General features: G+C 61.5%; 1 protein-coding gene across 1 annotated transcript; it reads right to left on the bottom strand.

Moving 5' to 3' along the window:
- Positions 1 to 879: 879 nt before the first annotated feature.
- On the bottom strand, positions 880 to 25655 carry NKAIN1 (sodium/potassium transporting ATPase interacting 1). Its single transcript, XM_026096717.2, has 7 exons — positions 25297 to 25655; positions 7028 to 7165; positions 5878 to 5958; positions 4564 to 4761; positions 4171 to 4231; positions 2180 to 2261; positions 880 to 1756 (listed from the first exon to the last, which is right to left on the bottom strand). Exons 1-7 carry the CDS (start codon positions 25348 to 25350, stop codon positions 1747 to 1749), a joined length of 624 nt encoding a protein of 207 aa, XP_025952502.1. The 5' UTR covers positions 25351 to 25655; the 3' UTR covers positions 880 to 1746.
- Positions 25656 to 25890: the final 235 nt, after the last annotated feature.

Raw genomic sequence — 25890 nt, 5'->3', positions numbered from 1 at the left:
CGCTTGGGGCAAACGGGATGCAACCCCGCGCTGCCCCCAAGCAGGAGCCGGGAGCAGAGGCTGGGTTTGGTGGCACGGGATCGGAAGAGGGAAGAGGGGGGAAAAAAAAAAGGACAAAGAAAAAGAAACCTGGGAGAGTGACCTGGAGCGTTTTGTTAAATTTTCTTTCCACGTTATCCCAAGGCTCTTTGTTCCCGTCGCTGTTTTGAGCGGAGAGGGGTGCGACGGAAACCCAGCCTTGGGAGTGAGACCCGAAACCTTGCCGAGCGGCCCGCATCCCCCCTCCGAGCCTTCCCTACCGTCGGACATCATCTCTTCCCGGTTTTTGGCAGCCCAAATGGATGGCCAAAGCCGGGGTGTTTGAGAAAGGACGGATCTACTGCCGCAAACCAACGCTGCCGGCTCCGGCAAGGGCAGCCGAACACTGCGGTGGGAAGGAGCCGTGAGGGTGGGAGCCACCGGGGCCGGCAGCTGGGAAGCCGGGGATTTTAATCGGAAAACTGGCCATTTTCATGGGAAAACCGGGGATTTTCACCGGAAAACTGGTGATTTTCACTGGAAAACCAGGGATTTCAGCCGGGAAGCCAGGGCTTCGCAGCCCCGCTGTCACATCCCCCCCTCCGCAGGTCCTTCCAAAAGACCCCAGAACGGCGCGGGAATGGTGATGCCGGACAAGCTCCCGGCTCGTCCGTCCACCCGAATCTCCGCCGTTTGGCGGCTTTTGGGAAGAGCAGCGAGCGCTCGGGCAGGCGACGGCTCACGGCGGCCGAAGCGGAGCAGGAGGCCGGTGGCGGATGGATGCGGCCCCGCGGGAAGTGGGCTCGGAGCAGCCGAGCCGGGAGGCAGCGCCGGCACTCGACAAACCGCGAGCTCAGGCACTTCCGATAAAAACATTCGTTATATTAATCAAAACGGCCGCAAAGGGGCGGCGTAGAAAGCAGCGTCCGTATTGCCAAATTCAAGCAGTCCAACGCTCCCCGCAAGCGGGAGGGCGGCAGGAACGGCGAGGTCTCCCCGCGGGGTCCGAGCCCGAAGGAGGCAGCGGCGTTTCCCGGCGCGGGAAATCGCCGCCGGCAGCCAGAGACGGGTCCTCGGTGGCGTTTTATCCTACCGGAGATTTTACGTCTTCCTTTTAGGAGCAAAACCCCTCGTTTTTCCGGCCGTCCTGAGTCCCGACGCCGAGGCTTTGCGACGCTCGACGAATATCCCGAGGCGCCGAGTTGCCGCGGAAAAGGGCCGGTTTGGCCCCAAGGCCGTGGCTGCTTCGCCCAAATTAAAAACACGGAAAGGGGGAGGTTGACAAATGGAAGAAAACGGGTCGCTCACGATCCCACGCGCGCTCGCCCGGCCCCGCGTCCCGGAGACCCGCCGCGAAGCCCGTGGGAACCCGGCGTCCCCCGGGCGCGGGAACCTCGGCACGTCGCGGGGTTTTTTCTCCCGTGCGGGGCAGGATGCTCGGAGACGTCTCGGCGGTCCGGGCCCGGGAAACGCCGGTGATGGCTGGGAGCCAGCCAGGCAGCGGAGCCCTCGGACGCGCTCAGCTCGCCGCTCGGCTGCCTTTCGGGGGGTGCCGGGAGGGGGGCCGGGGGGTGCGGGTCTTTCGCCGGACACCGCGGGAAAAGCAGGCGAGGAAGCGGAGACGGCCTCGAGCGCCGGCTCCGGGCAGTCCTCGGGCCGCATCCGTCCCCGCGGGATGCTCGGCTCCGGGGTGGGAATCCTGCGGCCTCTCGCTCCCGCGCCGGGAGGTTACCCGGACCTGGGGGAGCAAAGCGGAGACGCGGCGTTAGGGCCCCGCAGCACCCAGCGACCCCGGGGGACGGTGACCCCGGGCATCCCGCTCGGCACGAGGCTGCCGGGGCTTGAAAACACCCAAGAGGGAGCAGAAAGCACCCGGGGACGCGGACACACGTCCCAACGCCCAGCGAGAGCAAAGCCATCCCCAACACATTTGCCGCGGTGCAATCTCCTCGTTGCACCTACAATTGCACGCTGCGCCCTCAAATTTACACACCCGCCTTCAAATATAATTAATTTTTGGGCACCCGGTGAAGCCCAAATGAGGACAATCCCTTTAGATTTTGCAGCTTTATCACATTTTAGCGTTCAGCTTAACGGGCAGTGGAGAAGAGGGGAGAAAAACCACCCAAAACTCGACGGTGCTGACCGGCCGCGGACTCACGTGTACAAGGGCTGTAGCTGCAAGTGCGACGTCTTCTGCGGCGCCTGGTAGCCGTAGGAGTCAAAGCCGCCGATGAAGTCAACTGGGGAGAGAAGAGGGAGAGTAGGGAGGTTTCCCGGCACGGGAACACGCGAGACACACGGAGGAAAAAGGAGCCGGGTGGATTTCAAGAGCTCCCTCCGGCTCTTTCCTCCGCGAGGCGACAGCCCCGGTGCGGCACGAGCCGTGAAATCCCCCTAGCATCATCTCCAAAGCATTTAAGGAGAATTATGGGCGAATCGCGTCTTATTTAAAAGGGGCGATTTATGGGAATTGTGGACACCGATATATTGGTGGTGCCCTGTGCAACCACACCGGTATTTCCAGGGCGCTCCGGGAGCCGCAGCACGACCAGCTCCCGGAAATAAATGTATTAACCACCAAGAAGCGGCGATTCGCACGGATTAGCACACGATTGCCCGGGAAATCGGGGCGAGCTCGAGGGGGACCCGCTCTCCGAGCCTATTTGTCTTTCTGACTTAACACGCAGCCGGCTCTCAGTTTCGACGGCAACCATCCGTTTCCAAACCTAATAAGATATTCCATTAAAAAGATGCATTTGAATCTCGGCCGCGGGGGCATTAATATTAAAAGTGTATTGAATGCAGGCGTTTTGTGTGAACGCGGGGCACCGCCTGGAATGCAAACGTGCTCCGAAGACGGCGGTGGCGGCCGACGAGCCCCCTCGCCTGGTCCCCGCATACGCGAGCGGGTTGTGGCGACTGGCAGCGTCCAATTTCCCACGGGGATTTTTGCCTTTGGGCCCCAGCAGTGCGAAACAGTGGCGGGAGGGGAGGCACGTGCCAGGCTTCATGCCCGCCACAGCAGCCGAGCAGGGGAAGCATCCCACGGGCTCGCTGCCGGCAGGGAAGTGGGGATTCGGGAGTGCAGGTCATCCCAAAGATGCTCTCCGCTCAAAGCCTCGAAGGCCATCGGGGATGGGAGAGGGAGCAGGGTGCCGGCACCCATCGTGGACGCGGCATCCTGCTGCCATCGTGGACGTGGCATCCCAATGCCCACCGCATCCCGATGCCCATTGTGGACGCGGCATCCCGGTGCTCACTGCATCCCAATGCAGCATCCCGGCGCCCATCGTATGCTGAAGCCCATTGCGGACGTGGCATCCCCGTGCCCATCGCATGCTGGCACCCACCGCATGCTGATGCAGCATCCTGGCAGCCAGTGCATGCCGAGGCAGCATCTTGGTGCCCAGCGCATGCCGATGCGGCATCCCAGCGTCCATTGTGGACACGGCAACCCAGCACCCACCGCATCCTGATGCAGCATCCCGGCACCCACTGCGGACATGGCATCCCGCCGTCCACCGCATCCCACCCACCGCGTGCCGATGCAGCATCCTGGTGCCCATTGCGGACGCGGCATCCCAGCACCCACCGCATCCCGGCACCCACCGCATGCCGATGCAGCATCCCAGAGCCCACCGCATCCCGGCACCCACTGCGTGTGGACACGGCATCCCGGCACCCAGCGCCAGCCACCCAAGCGCTCCCGCCAGGACGCGGCGGGCACCCACGGCCGCACATCCCTGGCTGCCTTTGGTGCATCGCCCGGCCGCGGCGCATCGCTCCCTCCGTTTGGCCGGCGGAGGCTGCCAGCTGGCTCCAATTAATTGTCGGCAGATGAGCGTTTAACGTGGCCGGCTGGAGCCGCAACGGCCTGTTTAATTGCCGCCAGGGCGCCGCGCGCTTTTGTACGGGGGGTTGCAGCGATTATGGTCGAAGCAGAGCCGCCTGGACGGGGACGAGCGCCGGGAGAAGGCGGCCTTTCCCATTTTCCCGGCAGCCGGATCCATGCCGGCGGGTCCCCATCCCATCCCAGCAGCACGGCGCCGGGCGGCCGCGGCTTTGCAGCGCCCCGGCGCCTTGGCAGGTCTCGGGGTCTAAAACCGGGCTTTGACGGGCTCCGTCGCCCCGCGCCGCCGAAGCACTTACAGCTGTCTTCCTCCTCCAGGAACACTTTGCTGACGTAGCAGGCGTAGACGAAGCCGAAGAGCTGCAAGACACAAGGGACGGGGACGAGCCGCTTACCGCGGGGGGAGCGGGGCCGCCGGCCCCATGGGGAGGGCGCAGGCAAGCTCGGGCGGGCGGCCGAGGGGGGAGCATCCCGGCCCAGCCGCGCCGCCCCCAAGACCCGCCGATGCCCAGCACGGCCCACGCGAGGCGCCGCGTAAAGAGGCTACACCGTTTAGGGGAAAGAATTAAAAATAATAACGATAAATGTTGGAAAAAAGTTATTCTTCCAGCCCATGGCGCTCCCAGACCCCATCCCGCATCCCGGTCCTCCAGCCGGCGCGAGCGGCACCCCGGGACCCTCGCCGTGCTTACCGCGAGGAATATCTGCGCGGCGCTGCTCACCACCTCGATGTACTGGTAGTCGAGGAGGCAGCCGGTGACGGTGATGACGTGATGGTCCTCGGGCGCCAGCTTGGAGTTGAGCACCGGCGTCACCAGGCAGCCCGGCCCGTTCTCCATCCACCACGAGCGGTGCAGGGAGGTGTTGAAGGTCATGACGAAGTCGCGCTCCTGCGGCAGGAGGGCGGATTCGGGCACCCGCGAAGCCGGGCGAGACGCGGGCGACATCTCCGAGGATGCTCGGGGAGCCGGGGCCCCGCTCGCAAAGCCGCGGGTGGGAACCTCCCGCCGGCATCCCGGCGGCTCCATCCCGCTCATCCCGGTGGGAATTGGAGGAGCCTCCCCAGCATAACCCTGATGGGCCATTGCGGCCACCCGCGTTCAGGTGCCCATGGGTGTCACGGGGTGCCCCAACACCCCGGGGAGGGAGGGAAGGAGGAGGAGGATGGAGAGCCAGGATGGAATTAAGGAGGAAGGAAGGAGGAAGGAGGAGGAGGATGGAGAGCCAGGATGGAATCAAGGAGGAAGGAAGGAGGAAGGAGGAGGAGGATGGAGGGCTGGGATGGAAGGAAGGAGGAAGGAGGAGGAGGACAGAGGGCCTGGATGGAAGGAAGGAGGGAGGAAGGCGGGGGACGGAGGGCTGGGAGGGAAAGATGAGGAAGGAGAAGGAGGATGGGGGGCTGGGATGGAAGGAAGGAGGAAGGAAGGAGGAGGATGGAGGGCTGGGATGGAAGGATGAGGAAGGAGGAGGAGGACGGGGGGCTGGGATGCAAGGAAGGAGGAAGGAGGAGGAGGATGGAGGGCGAGGATGGAAGGAAGGAGGAAGGAGGAGGACAGAAGGCTGGGGTGGAAGGAAGGAGGAAGGAGGAGGAGGACAGAGGGCTGGGATGGAAGGAGGAGGAAGGAGGAGCAGGACGGAGGGCCGGGATGGAAAGAGGAAAGAAGAAGGAGGGCAAGGTTGGAAGGAGGAGGAGGAAGGAGGGCCGGGATGGAAGGAGGAAGAGGAGGATGGAGGGCTGGGATGGAAGGAGGAAGGAGGAAAGAAGGAAGGGAGAAGAAGGTGGAAGGGAAGATGGGAGGAAGGGAGGGAGAAAGCAGGAAGAAAGGAAGGAAAAAAGGGGGAAGGGAAGAAGGAAGGAAGGATGAAAGCAGGGAGAGAGAAAAGGGTAGAAAGCAAGGAAAAGAGCAAAGGAAGGTGAGGAGGAGGGAGACGAGATGGGAGGCAGAGGGCAGGGGAGGAAGAGGAGGAGGAGGAGGGCGCCCGGAGCCGACGCCGCGCGGCCTCACCTGCGACAGGCGCCCGACCTCCAGGTAGAAGCAGATGATGAAGGCGTTCCAGCCGACCCAGAGCACCAGCCACACCGCGTACTGCCGGAGAGAGCGCCGCCCCGCTCAGGGCCCGCCGGGGGGGACGGACAGACAGACCGACCAACCACCCAGGGGTGCCCCGTGGGGATGGATGGACAGACCACCTGGGGCGCCCCGCAGGGACGGATGGACCCACCAGCTGGCCACCCATGGGCGCCCCGTGGGGATGGATGGATGGATGGATCACCCAGGGGCACCCTGTAGGGACGGACGGACAGACAGACCCACCACTGACCGCCCAGGGGTGCCCCATGGGGACGGATGGACTGACCACCCGCCAGCTGGCCGGCCACCCCACAGGGACGGACAGACTGATGGACCCACCACCAGCTGCCCAGGGGCACCCCGTGGGGACAGACAGATGGACGGACCAATTGCCAGCTGCCCAGGGGTGCCCTGCCGGGATGGATGGATGGACTGACTGTCTGCTGGCTGCCTGGGGCGCCCCATGGAGATGGACAGACGGATGGACTGACCCACCACCAGCTGCCCAGGGGCAGCCTGTGGGGACAGACAGACGGACTGACCACCGGCTGGCCACCCAGGGGCACCCTGCAGGGATGGATGGACTGACGGACCCACCACCACCTGCCTGGGGTGCCCCGCAGGGACAGACAGACGGACTGCCTGCCAGCCAGCTGCCCAGGGGCACCCCATGGGGATGGACAGATGGACTGACTGCCAGCCGGCTGCCCTGCGGGGATGGATGGACAGATGGACCCACCACCAGCCACCCAGCGGCGCCCTGTGGGGACAGACAGACAGACTGACCACTGGCCGGCCACCCAGGAATGCCCTGCGGGGACAGACGGACGGACCAACTGCCCACCCGCCGGCCAGGGACACCCTGCGGGGACAGACGGACAGACTGCCTGCTGGCCAGCTGCCCAGGGACACCCCATGGGGACAGACGGATGGACTGACCGCCAGCTGGCCACCCCACAGGGATGGACAGACCCACCACCAGCCGCCCAGGGGCTCACGGGGACGGACGGACGGACAGACGGCGGGGACCACCACCCCTTGCGGGGACAGACGGACGGACAGACCGCCGGCCCCGGCTACGTACCATGATGAGGTATCTGGAGCGGTACTGGACGGTGCCGAAGATGCCCAGGATGACGGCCATGATGTGCAGGAAGTTGGCCAGGATCGGCGCCCACTGGTAGCCCAGGAAGTCAAAGACCTGCCGCTGCAGAGCCGCCACCTGCGCGGGCACCGGGCGCAGGATCAGGCCCCGCGTCCCCCGGCAACCCCACGGGGGACAAAACACCCCGGAAAAAAAAAAAAGATCCCTCTCTGGCCCCTTGGGAAAAAAAAAAACACCCCTGGGGGAAAATACACCCCACTTTGGCCCGTGGGAAAAAAACCACTCCTTGGGAAAAACACACCCTTCTCTGGTCCCCGGCGAAAAAAAACACTCCCGGGGAAAAAAAGACCCCCCTCTGGCCCCCAGGAAAAAAAAAACACCCCCAGGGAAAAAAGGACCCTCCTCTGGCCCCTGGGGAAAAAAAAACCACCCCTGGGGAAAAAAAAGACTCCCTCTGGCCCCTGGGGAAATAAAAACCACCCCCGGGAAAAAAAAAGACCCCCCCTCCGGCCTGATGGCCGCTGCCCTGCTGCAAGCCGCAAGGAGGGCCGTGCAAAACGAAATGCGGCGTCTCCTGCCTGTTACCCCCCTTTTTTGGGGGGGCTTAGAGCTATTAATGGCTCCAGGTTCGGTGTCCTTAATTCTAGGCTCAAGCTTAAGGAGGATTTTGGTGGCGGCCGCTTGGCTGCCTTGGTTTCCCCACTGCCGAGGGCCGCGCGCGGGAACCTCGCCAGTCCCGTGCATCCGGAGGCTGCAAGCTCAGGGCGACCGGCACGCTGCCGGGATGAATCCTGCTCACGGCGATGGGAAATAATGAAGCGACGGGAAAAAAACAGGAGAGCCAGAGCCTGCCCGCTGTATCCGACCCCCAAAACTTGGCTCGCTGCTGCGGCAAAGCCCTGCTCGCCCGAACTTCCCAGCTCCGCTACAAGCGGCCCCGTTAACAAGAGGTGCCTCGTTAGTCCGGGGCACTGCTGGATGATGGGAAAAGCAAAAAAAAATCACGGCACGACTGTCCAGCGCGGCCGAGCATCACCCGGCACGCCACTCCCCTCCCGCACTGGGAAATCACACCAGGATGCGTCCGAGAACCGCTCTGGGGCGGCTATTTCTGCCTTAAAAAAAAAAAATCAATTTTTAGGGGGAAAAATATATATCCTTATACATATTTTCCCTATATATATAAGGATATATATATATATATATATCCCCAAGCTCTCGCCCTGATCTCGTTCCTGGAGGCAGCGCTGGGCTGGGGGGGAGTCGGCAGGACGAGGCACCCCGGCACCCGCTCCGCTTCCCCTTTTCGGGGAAACCGAGGCAGTTTAATCAGAGTCAATGCAAAAATTGACCCCGAAAATCTCGGCTCAGCTGCCGGCCGTGGCGATTCGGCCAATCTAAAATTTGCAAAAAATAAGTAAAATAAAATAAAGCCATTTGCAAAAAAGCCCCGTAGCCAGCGGGGACAGCAAAAACTGAAGCGGAGGGTGAGCCTCGACCAGCGATGAGGGATTTGCACCCGATTTAGCTCGCGCCGTGCTGCTCCTTTCTCCGTCCCTCATCCCAGCTGGGCTCCCGGACACCTTTCCCCGTCCCGGGTTCAGCCCCGGGTTGCCGGCGTTTCTCCAGCGGGAAGTTTTCCAGCAGAGTAACAGCTTTTCTCACCATTTGGGTATCACAAGCTTTTTGGGCGGAAAACATCATCTTTTCTTCAATGGAAAAAATTCCTTTTTTTTTCCTCCCTCCTCTGGGAAATATCAGAGGGAAAATCCACCCTTCGCCCATCGACGTGGCTTTGTTCAAACCCTGCCAAGTGCGACGACGGCAGCAGATTCCCGCCCGATAAACCGGCCGAAAACCAACACGGGGCAGCGAGAGCCATTCGCAGCCTCGCAGCATCTCCCCGCCGCTCCCCGGACGTCCCCGCTGCTTTTTTCCCCCCAGATCTCCGGGAATCGCATCATTTTGCAACGAGGGGGGATTAAAGCGGACGAAGCTCGCGGTGCTCAGGCTCCCGGCGGGTTGGAGCTGGCGTGTCCCTCTGGATCCTCCTCCTGCCTCGTTGCCCTGGGCGTTTGGAGCATCCCAGCTCCAGATTAGCTTATTTGCATCTCTTGCCTTGGTCCCATGGGAAAAAATAACCCGGGGCCAGACCCTCCGGCAGGGTCAAGGTCTGGATGAGGCTCATGGCCCGTGTCACCATGCCGTGGAGGTCCCAAACGCGGCTCCCGCAGGCTGGACCCGCCACGGGAGAGACCCGAGGAGCCTGGATTCAGGGAGGGAGCGAGCAGAGGTGCAAAACCCCCCCAAACTGGGGTATTTCTACCGGTAATCCGGAGAAAAAGAGGTCCAGATCCTGGTGCAATTTTTGGAGCGGTATCGATGCACAGCTCAGGTTTAGGGGAGCTAGTCCAGGTGCTGCTCCACGGGCAGGATGGGCCCCGCTGCACCCGAAAGCCCTCGCAATGGGGCGCAAAGCAACCGTGCGGAGGGAGAAGCGAGGGGCCGGCATCCCCCCGAGCATCCCCAGGGCGAATGGGCCCTCGGGGACGTTTCTGGCTCGGGAATCAGCGCTTTTTGGGGCATTTTCCCTCTCTCCGGGGATAAATAAAAATACCGCGATGGATGAGGATGCTGCAGCTCCCAAGGGGCCGGGTCGCGGGTTCGAATCCCGGCTTGGGAAACTGGGCACTGGCAGCTCTGCCCGGCTGTCGCTCCGGGCTGCTCTTTTTAAGGCAGTTTAACGCCGCTTTGGTGACTTCTGCACCACGACAGCCTTTGCTCCACCAGTATCACGGTGAAGAGGCACCCGAGGAGCCTTCGGAGGCGTTTTCACCAGAGCGGCCGCACGCCGGAGCACCGCCGCTCAGGGAAACCAGCTGCCGCCTAAATAAACGGCGAGCGGGCACGTTGCCCATCAGCAAGGTGCAAACACGGCCATGAGCCCCAGGGCTTTGTTTGAACAGCTTGGAAACAAGCTCTTACCCTACTCCCAAAATCCTCGGTGGATTCACGGCCCAAAAGCAACGAAGGGAACCAGGAAAGCGGCGCGGGCCGGGCAGGATGAAGGTCCGGAGCAGGCTGCGCCTTGCCCTGCACGGGGGCCCGCAGCCCAGCTCCTTCAGGATGGGGCTCACTGCCCTTTTTTTCTTTTTCCCTCCTCTTTTCCCCCGTTATTTATTTAATTTCTCCCAGCTGCAGCATCCGCCTCTGTTGCCATGGGAACGGCATCCAGCAGCCGTCTAGACGCTGCACCCCAGGAGCACCCATGGGTGCAAGGCCGGGTGGGCTCCCCTGCTCCGCCTGCCTGCTCCTGCCGCCGCCCGGGGGTCCTCGATCAGCCCTGGGGTTGGAGGGGGGGATTTTCCCCCCCTAAAAGAGCAAATATCCCCCCCGCCCGGTGCATCACCTCTTGGCACCAGCCACTGCATCCCAAGGGCGGCTACCAGGCCGGATCCGTGCGGCACCACGCGGGCAGAAGGCATGGAAACCCACAGGCACTGATGGATGCTCCTGCCACCCTGGGACTAATTCCCAATTTACACCTCGCTACGACGGAGTGACCGCAAGGATGCAAACCCAGCAGCGCTCCCCCCGCCGGGCCAGGCGCTAAAAAAACAATTTTCCCAGGGGAAGAGACAGCAAAAAAATAGAAAAAAAAAATCCACGGTGGGAATTTATCCAGGGAAAGCAGCAGCGAAGCAGCCCTGGCAAAGCTGCCCGCCCTCCAGCACCTGCTTTTCCATTAAACGGCCTCCTTTGGGATCCCAAAATACCCGGGAAATGCTTTAAACAGCAAAAAAGCCCCAAACTTTATAGGCGCGAGCACAGTGCAAAGACCTCCCCCCCAAAAAAACATCCAGATTTGGCTCGTGTCCCGCTCAGCACCCACCTCCAGGCAGGGCCCCGGGAAGGATGCTCCGGCCACGGGGTCTCGCCTGGGTACCAACGGGGACGGCGGTGCCTCCGGGGGTCCCACGGCAGCGGGGGGGGGGCCTCTGCCCCAGGGTGAATTTTAAGCATTTCTCTTCCGGCGACCGTCCAAATTTCACATTTTTTCCCCCCACCGCGAGCGGGTTGTTTGAACTCGGAAACCTCGGGCTGTTTCATCCCGGCGGGCAGCTTGCCCGGAAGCTCTCGCAGCCTCCAAATCCTCTTTGCATCGCCTATAGGATGGAGATACAACACTACCGCTGTTTTTTTTTTTTTTTTTACCGGTGGATAAATGCTGAAACGGAGCGATAAGGCTGAGACTTCTTTATTTATTTATTTATTTTTCATTTTTTTTTAAACCTCTCCAAAATGAACCGTTTCAACACCACCGGGAAAAAAAAGAAAGACAAGAGAGCCGAAGTGACTCTTTTCACCCCTCTGCTTTTTCTTTTTTTTAGGGATTTATCATGCAGCAGCCCCATGGGAGCAGTGCTGGTAGCCCACGGATGCAGAGGGGAAACTGAGGCACGGGGGGGGGGGGCACATGCCTGGCTGCAACGAGGACCCCAGCCAGGGCTTGCAGGCAACCGAAATCGTGATTAATCAAGCGCCTCAATTAGCTGCGGGATTACGCTGAAGCCTCGCAGCAGAAAGCCCATTAGCAGCACGGACGCTCGGAGGCTGCAAATTAATTAAGACGTAGGAAATCCTCCCCCCAAAAATAGGGAAATTGGGACTCGCACCCGGGTGCAAATCCCCCGGCACCAGCCCAAAGCCCGCAGTCATCTCCAAGCACCCTCGCAAGGGAGAAAGCAGCCTTGGTTTTGCTCCAAAACTGCTCAGTTTCATGGCATTTGGGCAAAAAAACCCAACCCCAAAGCGCTGGGGATGGAGGGGCAGGCGGCGAGCAGCGCCCAGGCCGCGGGTTCAAATCCCGCCCCGGGGACGGCAGCAGGTCGCAAAGCCCCGGGCAGCATCCGCTCGGCCTCGGGCTCCCGGTAAAAAGGAGCCGTTTGGGTGAGGATTAAGCCGAAAGGCAATTTCCATGCTAATGCTCCCGGTTAAGTTCTTTAGCCCGACATCTGTGCGGAGCGAGAGGTAATTTCCCCCGGATCTCCACGAGCGACTCAAAGCCGCCATTAATATAATCCGACGGAGGGGGGGAAGAAAGAAAGAAAGAAAGAAAGAAAAAAAAAATCCAATTTACTGACTTATTTAGTGACACCTTTCGTAATCAATTCTCCCAGGAAAGAAATACTGATTAAAGCCAACCGTATCTCTATGGCAACCGGCAGTCCCTCCTCCCACGGCTCGCCAGCTGCGAGGAAAATCGGGCGAGGAATCTGCCTGGTAACAACTGCGCGAACGAGACCGGGCGCAAAAATAATCCGGTGGCATTGCCGGAGCCGAGGCCAAGCCCGGCCGGTTCCCCAAAGATGTGTTTTGGCGATGGGACCGAGCTGCCTCCGAGGGGAGGTGATGCTCCTGCATCCCTGCGGCGCGGGAAAACAGGTTTGCGCCATAAACCCCGTCGAGTTGCCGTCAAAATTGGGGCGATTCCCCAAAAGCAGCTCTTGGAAAAGGGCAAAGTGCTCCCCACCTGTGCTCCCCAGCCTGCAAAGGGGCACCGTCTGCTGGGAAGGGTTTTTTTGTCCCTTGCTTTTTTTTGTTTTCCTAGAAAACCCTGCAAAAGTCACTCGCAAAAAGCCGCGGGCTGCAGAAGCGGCTGCTCCGCACGGGGCTGGGGCTCTCCACGGGGAAGAGCATCATCTGGCAGCAGTTATCTATCTCCAAGGGATACGTCCCCCCGCCTTTCCAATGGGAAAACAGCCTCCCAGGTCCCATTTCTTGTCCTCAGCATCCCCCTCCTCATCCAGGGCCACGGTCACATCTCCTCCTGTCTGGGCTGACGCCAAGGGAACAAGCTCAGTCTTCCCATGTTGTTTCCAGGTTTTCCCATGCTGGTTCACATCTCCCATCCAGGCTGATCCCGGTCCCAGACGCCTTTCGGAGGGGGTCCAGCAGCCCCCCACGGGATCGGGTCCCCAGCACTCGCCCCAGTCCCTCCGTGTCACAGCCCGTCCCCAAAACGCCCATGGGGCGACCCACAGCTGCCTCCGGGAAACCACCGTGGAAGAAGCCAGCACGGGCAGCCTCCGGCATGGACGCGTGATGGATGCTTCCCTGCAGGATCCAGCCTCCTGGGGAAGCCGCTCAGGACACCCATGGGTGCCGGGTGAGATGTCCAGGGAGGCGATGAGGAGCCGGGCACCTTCAGCACCGAGTCCCACCGGCCAATTCCCCGCAAGGGCCCCGCTGCCGACCCCCGCATCCCAGCGGCGACAATTCCCCGGCTGCCATCCCTCATTTTCCCAAACCTCTAAGCCAACCCGCTCCAGACGCAGCAGTCGTTACGGGCACACGCGTTAAACCGAAGTCACTGGTAGCCGGCGAGACCGGCCGGTAGATGCTGCTCCGGCGGGTCAATAAATCTCCGCGCGGGCAGAATGCAAAAGCCCGATGCAGCGGGAAGCCCACGGCGCCCGGCTCATCCCGCTGCAGGAGGGACCCACCGGCTTCCCAAAGCACCCGCGCTGCTTTTCGGGGCGCTTTAAGGAGAAAGGACAGCATTCGTGTTAATTATTATTATTTAGTAACTTGGTAGCAATCCCAGCTGGGACTTTGCCTTAACTCAGCCCCAGCCTCCTGGCCAAACTCCAGCCCAGGTAATTGCTTTCTGTCTCTGTAAATCACCTCTTCTCATAAATCACCGAGGGTAGGCACCCTACTTTTTTTCTCTCTTTTTTCCCCCCTTTTTTTCTAGCTCTGGACATCAGATCGCACTTGTGCAACCCTGCACGCCCTGCCGGGGAGCATCCTGGCCCCAGTGCCTCTGCGTTCCTCCCTCCTCGGTGCTGGCCGGAGCGGAAAGCCTGCGTTTAGGGAAGCCCTTTGGGACATTTTTCCCCCTGGAAACCGAAAGGCATGGCCAGACCCCACGGGCAGGAGGGGACCATTTCCCACCCCGTCCCCCCTGCTCCAGAGCTCTTCGGGCTGGAAGGAAGGATGCTGCTCCCGCGGGGATGGAGGCAGAGCAACGAGAAGAGGCGATTTCCACCCTCCCTCTGTTATTTCCCTCTAGGTGCTATCGCTTATGGAAAATCCGAGCAGCCGGCATCCCATATTTGCTCCCAGCCCGGGACAAGAAAGAGCCTTCCTCTATCCCACGGGACCTTCCTGCACCCAGGATGATGGAGAAAAAGAAACTTATATTAGAATAACAGAACTAGATGCACCCAAAAACCTCAAAATGCAAATGGCCATGTGCATGCATGGGAGCATCGTTGCCATAAAACTCGCAGCCTGAATGTTTTCAGCCACTATTTGCTGCCTGCTTGCAAAAAAATCCCCGTTGCCGTTTGACACGGCACCGCCTTCTCCCTTCATCCCCGGAGCCGATTTAATAAGGCGCCTCCGCAGCACGCGCCGTGACCACCGGCACGTTATTAAGCACCACGATTAGCAGCGGCGGATGGGAGCTCATTAGAGACTTCTTAAACAGCCATAAAAATTGCCTTTATTAATCAGGTTTTTTCTCTTTTCGTATCCACCGCGTTAGGCTGGCAGGATACGTATGGGAGGGGACAACATGGGACCCCCCAGGCCATAGGTCCCATCCTGAGTGGAGATGGGGGACGCGAAGGCAACGGCAGCAGCCGTTGGTGCCAAAATTGGGGCTGGGGGTTCACCCACCCCAGCGGCTGCAGCAGGGTGAGGGAAGTGGTTGTTTTTGGTCCTCTTCCCCCGCTGACAGGCAGCTAACAGGGTGGATTGCCGCCCAAAAATGCCTCTTTTCCCCCCCCGTGACCGCACACAATGGCTTTTCCAGCCAGATGTGCTGCCCTGAATTTCCAACCCTGGAGCCTGCCCTAAGCAGGGTCCCCTTGGGGCACATCTGGAGGGGCAAAGGTGGTTTTCAAATAAAAGTTTTTCAGGGAAAAAAAGCAAAAAAAATGGACAAGCATGAGCATATCCTATGGCCGAACACCTGAGCCAACACCCCACGGGTCCCCTGCAGACAGGGACCAGGGCTGCTCCCACCCGCCAGCCTTGCCCCATCTCCTCCTCCTCCGCAGACGGATGGACGGACAGACAGACGAGGGCTTCGAGCACCAGCCGGGAGCCGGTGTATAACGTATGTATAATGCATGGCGCCGGGCATGCCCGTCATTAGGGCTCGTCTGGCTTTGTCTGCCCAAGTGCTGCCTCCCCGGGGGTGCCCAGCCTTTTGTCCGGGCGGGCAAATTAAAAATAATTGGCGGCCGGAGCCGGCACAGGCTGTTGCGAGGCAGGAGGTGGCATAGCAGAGCTCGAGCATCCTGAGCTGGGAACCTCCCAGGGCAAGACAGCAAATGGGTTTTCCCCTAAATGCAATGCCCTCTTCTCCCTCGGTGCTTTTGGGGTGTCTTTCCACACCAGGGCACCCCAAATCTGCCAAAGCCTCGCACCATGCACCCCAAAAACTGGCCCTTAATAATCCATTGGTATTTATCAAGCAGCTTGTAGCAGTAACAAGCTGCTGCAACCGAATTAAATCCTTGCTTGGAGTCATCAAGTTGGAGGTGCGATGCAATTTCCTGGGGACAGCACTGGTCCTGCAACTGCTTCACCATCCCTCCGGAGCCCTGTCCCGTCCTCAGACAGCCCTGCACAGCTTCTCCCCATGCACCTCTTGGAAAAACAGGAATAACATCCCACAAGATCCCCCAGGAGGCAGGAAAAGGGATCCGATTTCACCCCATGACCGGCTCCAGCGTTGGGGCCAGCGACCTGGGGAGGAGGTTCGCTGCAGGCTGGGGTCCGAGGTGGCCACGAACCACTCCGGGAAGCCACCAAGTCACAGCAGCCTCCTGCCCTGACGCTGCCCAGGAGCGGTGAGACGAGGGAGAGGACGGCTCGGCCGCCGCTGCAAGCTCAGGTTTGCAGCCCGCTCTCCTGGGCCGGCAGGGATTTCCCAGGGATTCCCCCAAATTTCAGCCAGCCAGGCTATCTGGCCACCCATCCCCTGGGGCTGCCTCCCTTGGGCGTTGGTGCCCCCCAAGCAAGAGGGGCTATTGCCACAGGGTCACCAAGATGAAGCAAGGATGAGGATGCCTGAAGGCCACAGGGATGGGCTGGCTGGAAGCCCCTCATCTCCAGCTCCCAGGGAGAAGAGGTGCCCAGCTGGCAGCTCAGATGCCCAGCACCTCCGTGCCACCAAGCACCCACCATCCACAGGAGCTCCGCACCTCCAGAGACCGAAGCCTGGAGCAGGGCATCACTCCAGGTGAGCAAACACTCAGCTGGAGGCAGCCCCAGCCCTGCAAACTCATAGGGACACAGCCAAAAGTGTCCTCTGCTCCCACCCCCAGCACACTATGCTCCCTGGGACCCTCCAAGGGGAGGGTTTCACCCCCACAACCATCAGCCACAAAACACCTGTGTTTCTCATGCTCCAGGACAGCATCAGGGCAGAGCCAAGTGGCTTCCCACATCCCCTCCCACCAAGGACTTTCCTGCTTTCACTCCCCAGCAAAAAAAATGAAAATAAAATAAAAAACCCAAGCACACAGTGAGACACCCAAGCCCCAGAGACAGAGGGATCCTTCCCAACATGCACACCCAGCTAAACACCAGGAGAAACCCTCCAGGGTGAGGAATACCTGCAGCTCCTTTCTCCAACATGCAACCCACAAGGAGCAACACCCCCACCCACCCACCCAAGCTCCAGGAGCATCCCATCCCATCCCATCCCATCCCCCTGCCAACTAAACTCCAGGAGCAGCAAGGTATCACCTCCATGCCCTACAACCACCTCCCATTGCAACACCAGCAGCCTGGAAGAGCCTCCTCATTCACCAGCAGCGCATCAGCCCCAGGTGACTCTCCTTAACCCCATGAACCCAGCCGACTGGGCTGCACTGATTTATCCTGGTTTCCCCCGTGTCCCGGCTCCCTGCACAGCCCCATTTGCTGCCATGCTGCTGGCAGGGAGGGTTTGGCCAGGTGTAAAAGGAGAGGGTTGTCATGTTGATCTGATCGTGGGGAGAGGCCAGAGTGGCTGAGAGCCTTAATTAGCCTTAATTAAGATGGTAATGCTGAGAGTCAAGCAGGAGGATGGGACTTAGAGCATCCCTGTCCTGCCGCGGCTTGTGTCCCCCGTGCATGGTGGCATGGCAGGTAGGGTGGCTGTGTCCCTCTGCTCTGTTTGCTCTGGATGAGACCCCGGTTTGGGCAAGGGGGGTGACGAGGGCACTGGGACACCTGGCTGTGCCTCGGCCCAACACCGGTGCCCGGCTGCGGCTGTTTCCCGTAGGATCCCGCTCCTTGGAGCGGGCAGGGTGCAGAGCCCGGCAGCGGGCACCCGCAGCCCTTCCCCAAACACAGCTCCCCAAAACACCCTGTTGCTAATTTGGGAGCTGAAAAAGGCACAAAGGACCCCTGAGAGCCGTCCTGGTGGATATGCCTGGCTTCAGTAAGGATTCAGGCTCGCGTTGGCCCTCAGCAAAGCCCCCCTTCGCCTCCCAGCCGGGCCGTGGCTGCTCCCGTGCCTGGCCTCGCGCAGCCCGCGGAGCGACTTCTCGGTGTGTTTGCAACTCCCCGTGCCATCGCAGCAAGTCACGGGGATGGTGCCCGCTCCCGGCCCGCATCTGGCAGGGAATCCGAGGCCGGCAGGAGCCTCCGGTGGAGCAAAGCATGCCGCGACCCTGGCCTCTTCCAGCATCCCTGGGCAAGGCTCCCTGGGATGGGTGCTCAGCGCCCGGCTCTGATGCGGGCAGTGTGTGCAGGCACAGCGGATAGTCCTGCCTCCCCATATGCCCTTCTGCAACATCCCAGCATCTCCTTGCTGGAGGCGGCCAGGAGCATCCCCACGTGGCCTTGGTCATGTCACTTAGCCCCCACGAGCCTGAGCTGTGCAGCGGCGAGGGGGAGCAGCACAAGGCAGCCTCCGGCAGCTGCTGTCTTGTCCCCAGAGGGGACCTTCCCGGTGACAACCCCCAGCCGGCTGCGGAGGGAGAGGCAAAAAGCAGAGAGGCTCCATGCTTGGAGCCCGGGACCTCATGAATTTCCCCGGCGCCTTGAGTTTCCGGGTGCCGCTTCTGCGCCCGAGGGATGCTCGGGGCGCCGGGAGTCACCGGCTTTGGTGATTCACACCGGCTCGTGCTTCTTGCCGTGGCATCGTGTTTTCTCCTCCCATGTTGCCTCCTGCCACAGCACGGAGAGCCAAAACATGCAGGATTTCCCCAAATTTCCTGCAGTGCTGAGGCTGCGTCTTCCCTCCCCAGGCGCATCTCCCCCCGCCGCTTCCCCGCGCACGTTTAACTCCCGACGCGGCAGCGCTTCCAGCCCCGAGCTGCCCCCGGCTCTGCTCCGCGCCGGCCTGGGGACAAGGCCACCCCCGGATCACAAGGCGCGTCCCCAGCCCCCTCACCGCATCCAGCCCCCCGCCGGCAAGGCGCTGCGGAGATCGATGCCTAATAACCGTCATTTCCCCGGCCGGCGCTGGAGGAGTTGTTAGGAGGGCGGCCGGCGCTGACGGGAACGTTACGGTTGCGTGAGCCTTTCGCCTTTCTCGCCGTGGTTTCTGCAGGGGCTTTTCGCAACGCTGTCGCCCAAGCAGTGCTAGGCACCGCCGGGGCTTGGGGGTCCTGGCCCCTCTGTGACTCGGGGGATTTCACAGAAACAAGTGTTATCTGCTGCCCAGGAGGACTCCTGGTACCCAGCACCGGCCATGCCCAGCATCCTCCCGGTACCCAGCGCCGGCCGTGCCCAGCATCCTCCCACGGGCATCAACAAGGGCTCGTTACGGCCTCCCCACCCATTTTCCATCTCCATCTCGTCCATCCCAGCTCAGGGCAACGTTGTCTTGGTTTCTCCATGGCTGGAGGCAACATATGGGTTGACCTAATCCTTCCTGACAGCATCTCCTGGACCCGCTTTGGTTCCCAGCAGGGAAACAGCCGCTGAGGCTGGGGACAGCTCAACATAAAGTGTAAGGGGGAAAAAATGAATATATCGGTGTCCGAGCGGGCAGAGATGAGCCGGAGGAGAGCAGCTCTCCCCATTTCCCAGATGGGAAAACTGAGGCACGGAGCGCTGAGCTGGCCGAGGCGCCTCCGTGCGCTGCCTCCTGCATCCCGCTGCCCAGCTGGAACCAGGATCAGCCCCAGGCCCAGCCTCCCCCTCCATCTCCAGCCCCCAAATCCCCCCTTCCCACCAGGGCCGGTGCTGCCGGCTCCCGGCTCGGACTCCTGGGCTCCTCGAGATGCTTTTCACTCGCGAAGCATCACACCCGGGCAGGGAAGATCCTCTCTGGCATCTCCGCCGTCGGCCGGCAAAAAGGCTTCTCAGCCCAAATTAGGCCAATTAGGCCCGGCCTTGGGAGTCGCTCCTCGCACGCTCCTGTTCAGCAGTAATTATCTCCCTCCCAGGAGTTTGTCAAGAGGCAGAGTCCGGAGTTTGCGAATAAATAAAACATAGAGGATCCAGGCCAAGATGTTTATCGATCCGCCGGCTCGGAGCTGCTGCTTCGCTCCGCAGCAAAGCAAACGCGTGCAACCGCTGCCGGGCCGGGCCAATAAATAACCAAGCGCCGTCTGTAATTTCCCAACCGCTCACCACTGGCCGGTGGTTTTCCACAGCCGCAAACCTCGAATCTTGCTCTTTTTGAGCCTTCTCCCGATCTTTTCGTGATGCGTTTTGGGACGGGATGGGGGGGATGCTCTAGGCTTTCCCACCGCCTGGCCGGCAGCGATTTGGGCACCATCCGCCTATTTTCCCGGCAGCGATTTTCCTTCTTTTTCCCACGTCGCTGCGAGCTGCGGTGCGTCCCTTGGCCCGGGAGCCAGCCCTCCTCGAAACCCTCTGGCTGGCCAAATCTCCGCTGGCGATGCCTTTCCGCACGCAAACGCTTAACCGAGTTACATCCACTTAATCGGGGCTGCATTGATTTTTTGCAACACTTGTTTTTTCCTCCCTAACCGAAAGCTGTGCAGGACTACAGCAAATTGCTTATCGGCACCTATTATGTTGGCTCCGTTCCTTTTACCAGCCGGACTCGGGAGCTGACGGAGAAACGAGGTCGAGTTTTGCCGGACGAGCCCCTTTTCCTGCGACGCGCAGGATGCTGCCCTGGCCGCTCCGCTTTTGCAGGCGTTAGCGTCGAGCCCGGCTGCCGTCGAGCTTTCTGCCTCTCCCCATTAATTTTGCCCCAAACCCGGCCCTCGAAGATGTTTTTCCAGCCCTCCGGCTTTGTTACGAGCCAGCGTTAGCGATTTCGGGAGAGCTTCGCCTGGTTCCTCTAACGCTCCCGGGCGCCCGCGAGCAAGCCCGGCAAATTTAGAGGAAGAAAACGAGCACGAAGAGCTGTTTTAATTGAGCACCGTGACACTCTGCCCATCCAAACGCACGCCAGCGAGCCGTGACAGCAGACAGCCGATGCTCTTCATATGAATAATTCAAACACGGATATGCATATATATATATATATATATAAGATGATGCACACGCGTGCCAATGTCTGTCCGCCCCGGCACGCTGCTCCGGACGGCTGCGAGGTGGGTCGGGGTTTTTGGCGCCCGCCTGGCCCACGTTTCGCCCGCGCCGCGATGGCCGAAAGCCGCATGCCGGGCTCCATCCTCCCTCCCGGTCCCCGGAGCATCCCGCATCCCGTCATCCCCGCCGGGCACCAGCGGGCGAGTGCGGGACCCTCCGCACCCGTGTCGGCCCCCGAAACCTGATTTCCATGGCAACCATGCAAATGTGAAAGCTTTCCGTAATCATTAGGGAGCGGAGCCGAGCAGGATAAACAGCGACTGCAGTAGATTACATGCCTATTACCAGGAGTCGCGGCTTCGGAGCGCTGGTAATTATACCTAATTGTGCATTTAATTGTGTAATTGAAAAGCCACATACAGAGTTCAGGCCGGGCTCCCGGCCCCGCGGAGGTGGGAAGGCGGCCGGGGCTCAGCTCCGGCCCCGTCCGGCCTCGAGCCAACGGGAACCGCGCTGGGATGGAGGATTCCCGTGGGCGGCAGAGGCGGTCGACTCCGGGCCGGAGCCGCTATCGGAGTGGCCGAGAGCTCCGCCAGCCTCTGGTGCCTGCCGTGGGAATGAGCGGAGCCGGCTGGGCCGTATCCTGGGCCGCATCCTGGAGGTTCTCCGTGCCCATCTCCGCGCCTCAGGCCCCAAAAGCGACGCCCGGGCTCTCTCCCCAAAGCAGAGTGAAGCTGGCCGGTGGCCGGCGTCCCTGCGAGCCGTGACCCGCAGCCCGGCAGTGGCAACGCTCCTGCCCAGACAGCTGAGCATCTCCCGTCTCCGATCAGCTGCAGCACCATGGAAAGACTTCCCGCTTCCTCATCCTCCTTCTTCCCCCTTCCCAAGGGAATTTTGGGGGTGAGTGCTGGCAGAGGGGTGCGGGAGTGAGCAGCCATCCAGATCCATCCAGACCCTGCAGGGCCTCTGCGTCTGGCAGGCCACATCCTGACGTCCCGTTTCACCGCTTCCGACGGGATTTGGGTATCTAGCAGGACTGCGCCTGCCCCCAGCAATGAGGTGCTCTGCAACCGACACCACTAGTCTTCAGAGTGAACAAGCACTCTTCAGCTGCACACCTCCGGGCTCATGTCGGCGCTGGCAGCAGGTTCGTTTTTCATCCCCCTGGCTCAGCAGCTTTCATCTTCCCGTAAAGAAAACATAAATTCTCCTGACAACAACAAGCTTCCCAGAGAAAGGCTAGTTTAATAAGCGATCATGAACCAGCAAAATCCACCTTCTCCCTGCCATCCCCTGAGCCAACGCCGGAGTCCGGCAGCCTGGGGAAGTCTCCGGCCTGAACCGCCCGGCTACTGACTTCATTAAGCAGCTTCTTGCTCTTGGATTATTTGAGGACAGCGTAAAAACAGAGCTTTGATTTCCTTTCACCTTGCAACCACAGGTATCTCCCGGCGCTACAGCCCGGGCGTCCCGCGGCTTCCCCGTCCCGGGCTGATGTTTGGCACCCGGCCCCGGCGGGCAGCTGCTCGCCCCGGCAGCCCGGTCTGTGCCGGTGGGAAAGAGCCGACACGCGGCTCCGCCGGGACTCGCCGAGGCTCCGACCGTGTCCGACTGCATGGCCAGTGCTGCTGCTAGGTGACCAAACCCATCGATCCGGGAAAAATTCTCCCTGCAAGGTTCAGATCTGGCCCCCAACCAGGGTAACCCCGGATTCACCGCGCTCCCGACGGAGCGGGCACTGCGTGCATCCCATGCTGGTGGTGGCTGTCACGCAAACCTCGGCACGCGGCTCTCCGGCGGCTCCCCTTGGTTTTCCCATCTGGGAAATGGGCAGAGCCTGCACGGTGGTGCCCTGCGTGAGGTCCAGCAAGCCACAGGGTTTCGTGGACTTGCCACCACCCGTCTGGTGGAGCCGTCCCCAAGCCCACGTGCCTCCTCCTCGGCGGGGGCAAAGCTGGGCTCGGGCGTGATCCACCTTCCCTTCTCACCCTCCGATCTCTCCACCATCTGCTCGCCATCTCCCCACCGGCCCTGGCCACTTCTGTGGATGCACGTTTGCATCGGGATGCACTGATGGGATCCATAATCCTCGCTGCCCCGGCACCTCGAGGTCGAGCTGCTGGCACCCAGGTGGGCAGGGTGACTTGTGCCACCCACAGCACCCAGGCGCTCCTGGACACCCAGGATGGCATCTTTCTCCTCCTCCGAGCTTGCTGGCCGGCAGCTGGACGTGCTGCAGCAAGGCCACGCCGTCCATGCATGTGGGACCAGGTGGGACCCTTGGGTTCCTCCATCGCTGCGCCCATTTCCATGCCCAGGAGCGTCGCGGCTCCCCTTTTCCCGGGAGCGGCGAGGCCCCACGAGCACCAGCTCTCGGCTCTGCTGCGAGTCCTTCCCCAAGCAACGGTGACGCCCGAGCGGATGGACCCACCGCGGCCCTGCCCGGCCCCACGGCCGCGGCCCCTCTCCAGCTGCCGGGGCACCTCCGTAAGTTCACCGGGATGCAAGCTGCTGCCTTCCGGCAGCGCGGAGCCGGTAATGAGTCTCGCCGGGCGGCGGGGAGGCCGCCAGCCAACGCTGCCTCCGGGAGCTCCAGCTGGAGCACGCACGCGGCCCGCAGCCTGCCCAACCGCCGGGCGCCCGGTGGGGACACGGGGCAGCTTCATCCCGGGGCACGAAGCCGTTCCCACCCAGGTGCCATCCGTGGTGGCGGGGGTCTCTCCCAGAAAAGGGATCGAGGGCCGGGAAAGCGTCTGCGCTGGCTCGTGGGCGGATTTGGGAGAGAAGGGCGAGGGGAGGAGGTCGGGAGCAGGTTGGGAGGCACCGATGGAGCTCAGCCCTCCGCTGCCCCGTCTCAGCAGGGATCATGGAGACCTGCTGCCCTTGACTCACCTCTCATCCCTCGGGGGGGAATCGCGTCCTGAGCCCTGTCCCAGGGAGCAGGTTGCGCCCGGAGGCTGTGGCAGATGCTTTGCCAAGCCGGTGTTGAAGGACGAGCCTCCCAGATGCCGCCTTGGAGCATCTCGTGGAAAAGCGGCTAAGGGACAATTTCTGAGCCTTCAGAGACGTCCATCCTCACTGCAGCGGCAGGAGGACACAGGCAGGAAGAGCTTCCAGGAGAAAGCCTGGCCTGAGTCTGTACCGCAAAGTTTCTCTGTGCAGACACGGGAGCTCCTATCCCGACCCCAGCAGTTCCCACCAACTCGTTTCTCCCTCCGAAACAAACGGGCTGAAATCTTCTCTCTCCACAGACCTGGAACGGTTCCCTGCAGAGCAGATGCCAGCAAGGCTGCTCGGGAGTTGAGCGGTGAAAAGAAGTGACCGAAAGCCAGGAAACTCCTGCTCCGCGAGGAAAATACCCGTCGTTTTCGAATAATTGGCAACGGAAGCAAATTGCAAAGCGAAGCTTTACAGAGCAAACCGTGGCAAAGAGGGGAAGCTTTCAGGCATGAGCGAGCAAAGGCGATTCCTGCTGGAAATGGCAGGACTTCGGCCGGGGCCACCACGAGCAAGGTCTGCTCCAACGAGCGGCTCCGCGCGACGGCGCAAGGCAAAACGCGCAGCCCCCGGGGCAGCCCCGGACCGGCACCGCTTCTCCGCTCCCCTGCTAGATACTTTGCTTGAAAGCTTCCCATAACCCTCAGGAAAGACATTCCTCCACATTTTAAAAGACACGAATGACTCTACGGCCACCGCCGTTCGGAAGAATAAGAAGATCAACAATATTAAACCTGGGAAGAAATTGCCTGACAGCAGGACGCCACCATCGTCTCCAAACCTCTCTGCAAGAGCAGATATCGAGCCGGTATCAATCACACCCATCACCGCCTTTACCAACATTGCTCCAAGCAGAGCGGCTGCCGCCACAGCGATTGCGGGAGCCGTGTTAGCCTCCCCCTTGCAATCCACAGGGACATCGCGGAGCATCCAGCATTTCGGCAATTCCCCCCCGTTTTCCTTGCCACCACAAGTCCCCGGTAGCCACCGAAGAGCCATGGTGGCAAGGCGGGTTGGAAGGCGCCTTTTCACCGTTGGGTTCCTCTGTTAACAAACCACCCGCCTGGGGAAGCGCCTTGATAATTAATGACAACTTCCTCGGCTCTGGTTTGATCAGAAACCCCCCGAACGCCCCACAGGCTCCCCTCGCCGGGCCCTCCGTCACCAGCCTGATGAAGATTGATTCGCGTGCGGCGAAAAGCACGGCACGTAATTATTGCAAATATCAACAATCCGATTATAACGAAACCTGCCGATTTTCGCTCCGCCAAACACGCGAGCTTCCCCAAACCGCAGGCAGACCGGTCCCGTCAGAAGGCAGGAGAGTTTCGCAAAGTGCTGCCTGCGGTTTTAAGTTTCGCTATTGTCATGTCTGGGGCGGCCGGGCTTAGAGGGACCCCCACCCCAAGAAACACCTTTCGAGCCACCCAGTGCAGGAGCTGAAGCTCCCCCCCGAGAGCCAACTTAGAGGGCAGAGATTGCAGTTGGAAACAAAGCTCCCACCTGCTCGAGAAAGAGCCCCCAGCACCGACAACCCGGGGAACTGTTTCAAATCCATCCCTCCTTCTGCAACTCCAGCGAGCACTGGATTGAGGCAGGGGAGGAGGGTCACATTTCTTTTCTCCTTGCTCCTTTCTCCCTTTTTTTTTGGGGTCGCATTAAAGCATCCCCAGGCCGGTCCGCCAGCAAGGTCACCGCCGAGACGGAGCGGGTAACAGCGACGGGGAACGCTTCGCACAAAGCACAGCCCGGCATGCTGATGAGCGCGCGGCCCCTCGCCTTACCAGCTGCAGGCAGCAGAATCCGACCAGCGTGCATCTCCCGTTGCATCTCCCCATGGTTTCCCAGCCGGAGCCGCGGGCTTCCCTCGCCGTGGCGGCGCGGCGCCTTCCTCCAGCTTTCAGCAGCCTCCCCTCGGCCCGCAGACCCAGCGCTCGGGCAGCATCAGGAGGCCACCGGCAGCATGTCCCGCTCTCCAGCCGCCGGCCAGCCCGGCTACTTTCCCCGCGGCAGCGCTGCCGTCTCCCGCATGCCGCCAGCTTAGCGCACGAGCGGGCTGCGCCCCGGCGGGGGCATCGCCCCCCTGCCCGCCTCCCGCCCGCGCCCCGCTCCCCCCGCGCCCGCCGCGGCCCCTCTATTGTCTCTCCCGCACAGCCGCGCTCGGCGCCCCGGGGGCGGGCGCGGCGGCGGCGGCGGCGGCGGCGGCGGCGGCGGCGGGTGGGGTCGGGGCCGCGCCGGGCGGGGCTGGCGGCCGCCGCCGGAACAAGGCGCGCCGCGCTCCCGCCGCCGCCCCGCCGAGCGCCGCGGCCGCCCAGGGGGCGCCGGGGCCGGGCGTGGAGCGCCGCGCCGGGGCCCTTCGCGGCTTCCGCGCGCCGGAG

The sequence above is a fragment of the Dromaius novaehollandiae genome, chromosome 23, assembly GCF_036370855.1.
Source record: "Dromaius novaehollandiae isolate bDroNov1 chromosome 23, bDroNov1.hap1, whole genome shotgun sequence".
NCBI lineage: Eukaryota > Metazoa > Chordata > Aves > Casuariiformes > Dromaiidae > Dromaius > Dromaius novaehollandiae.
This window is presented reverse-complemented; position numbering and strand designations above follow the sequence as displayed.

What these genes read in the sequence shown, in the direction of transcription:
- NKAIN1 (XM_026096717.2), bottom strand. Translation starts at nt 25,350, where the DNA reads ATGGGGAGATGCAACGGGAGATGCACGCTGGTCGGATTCTGCTGCCTG. An exon ending in GATTCTGCTGCCTGCAGCTG is followed by an intron (nt 7,166 to 25,296) that starts GTAAGGCGAGGG and finishes GTGCCCGCGCAG; the next exon opens with GTGGCGGCTCTGCAGCGGCA. An exon ending in GCTCCAGATACCTCATCATG is followed by an intron (nt 5,959 to 7,027) that starts GTACGTAGCCGG and finishes TCTCTCCGGCAG; the next exon opens with TACGCGGTGTGGCTGGTGCT.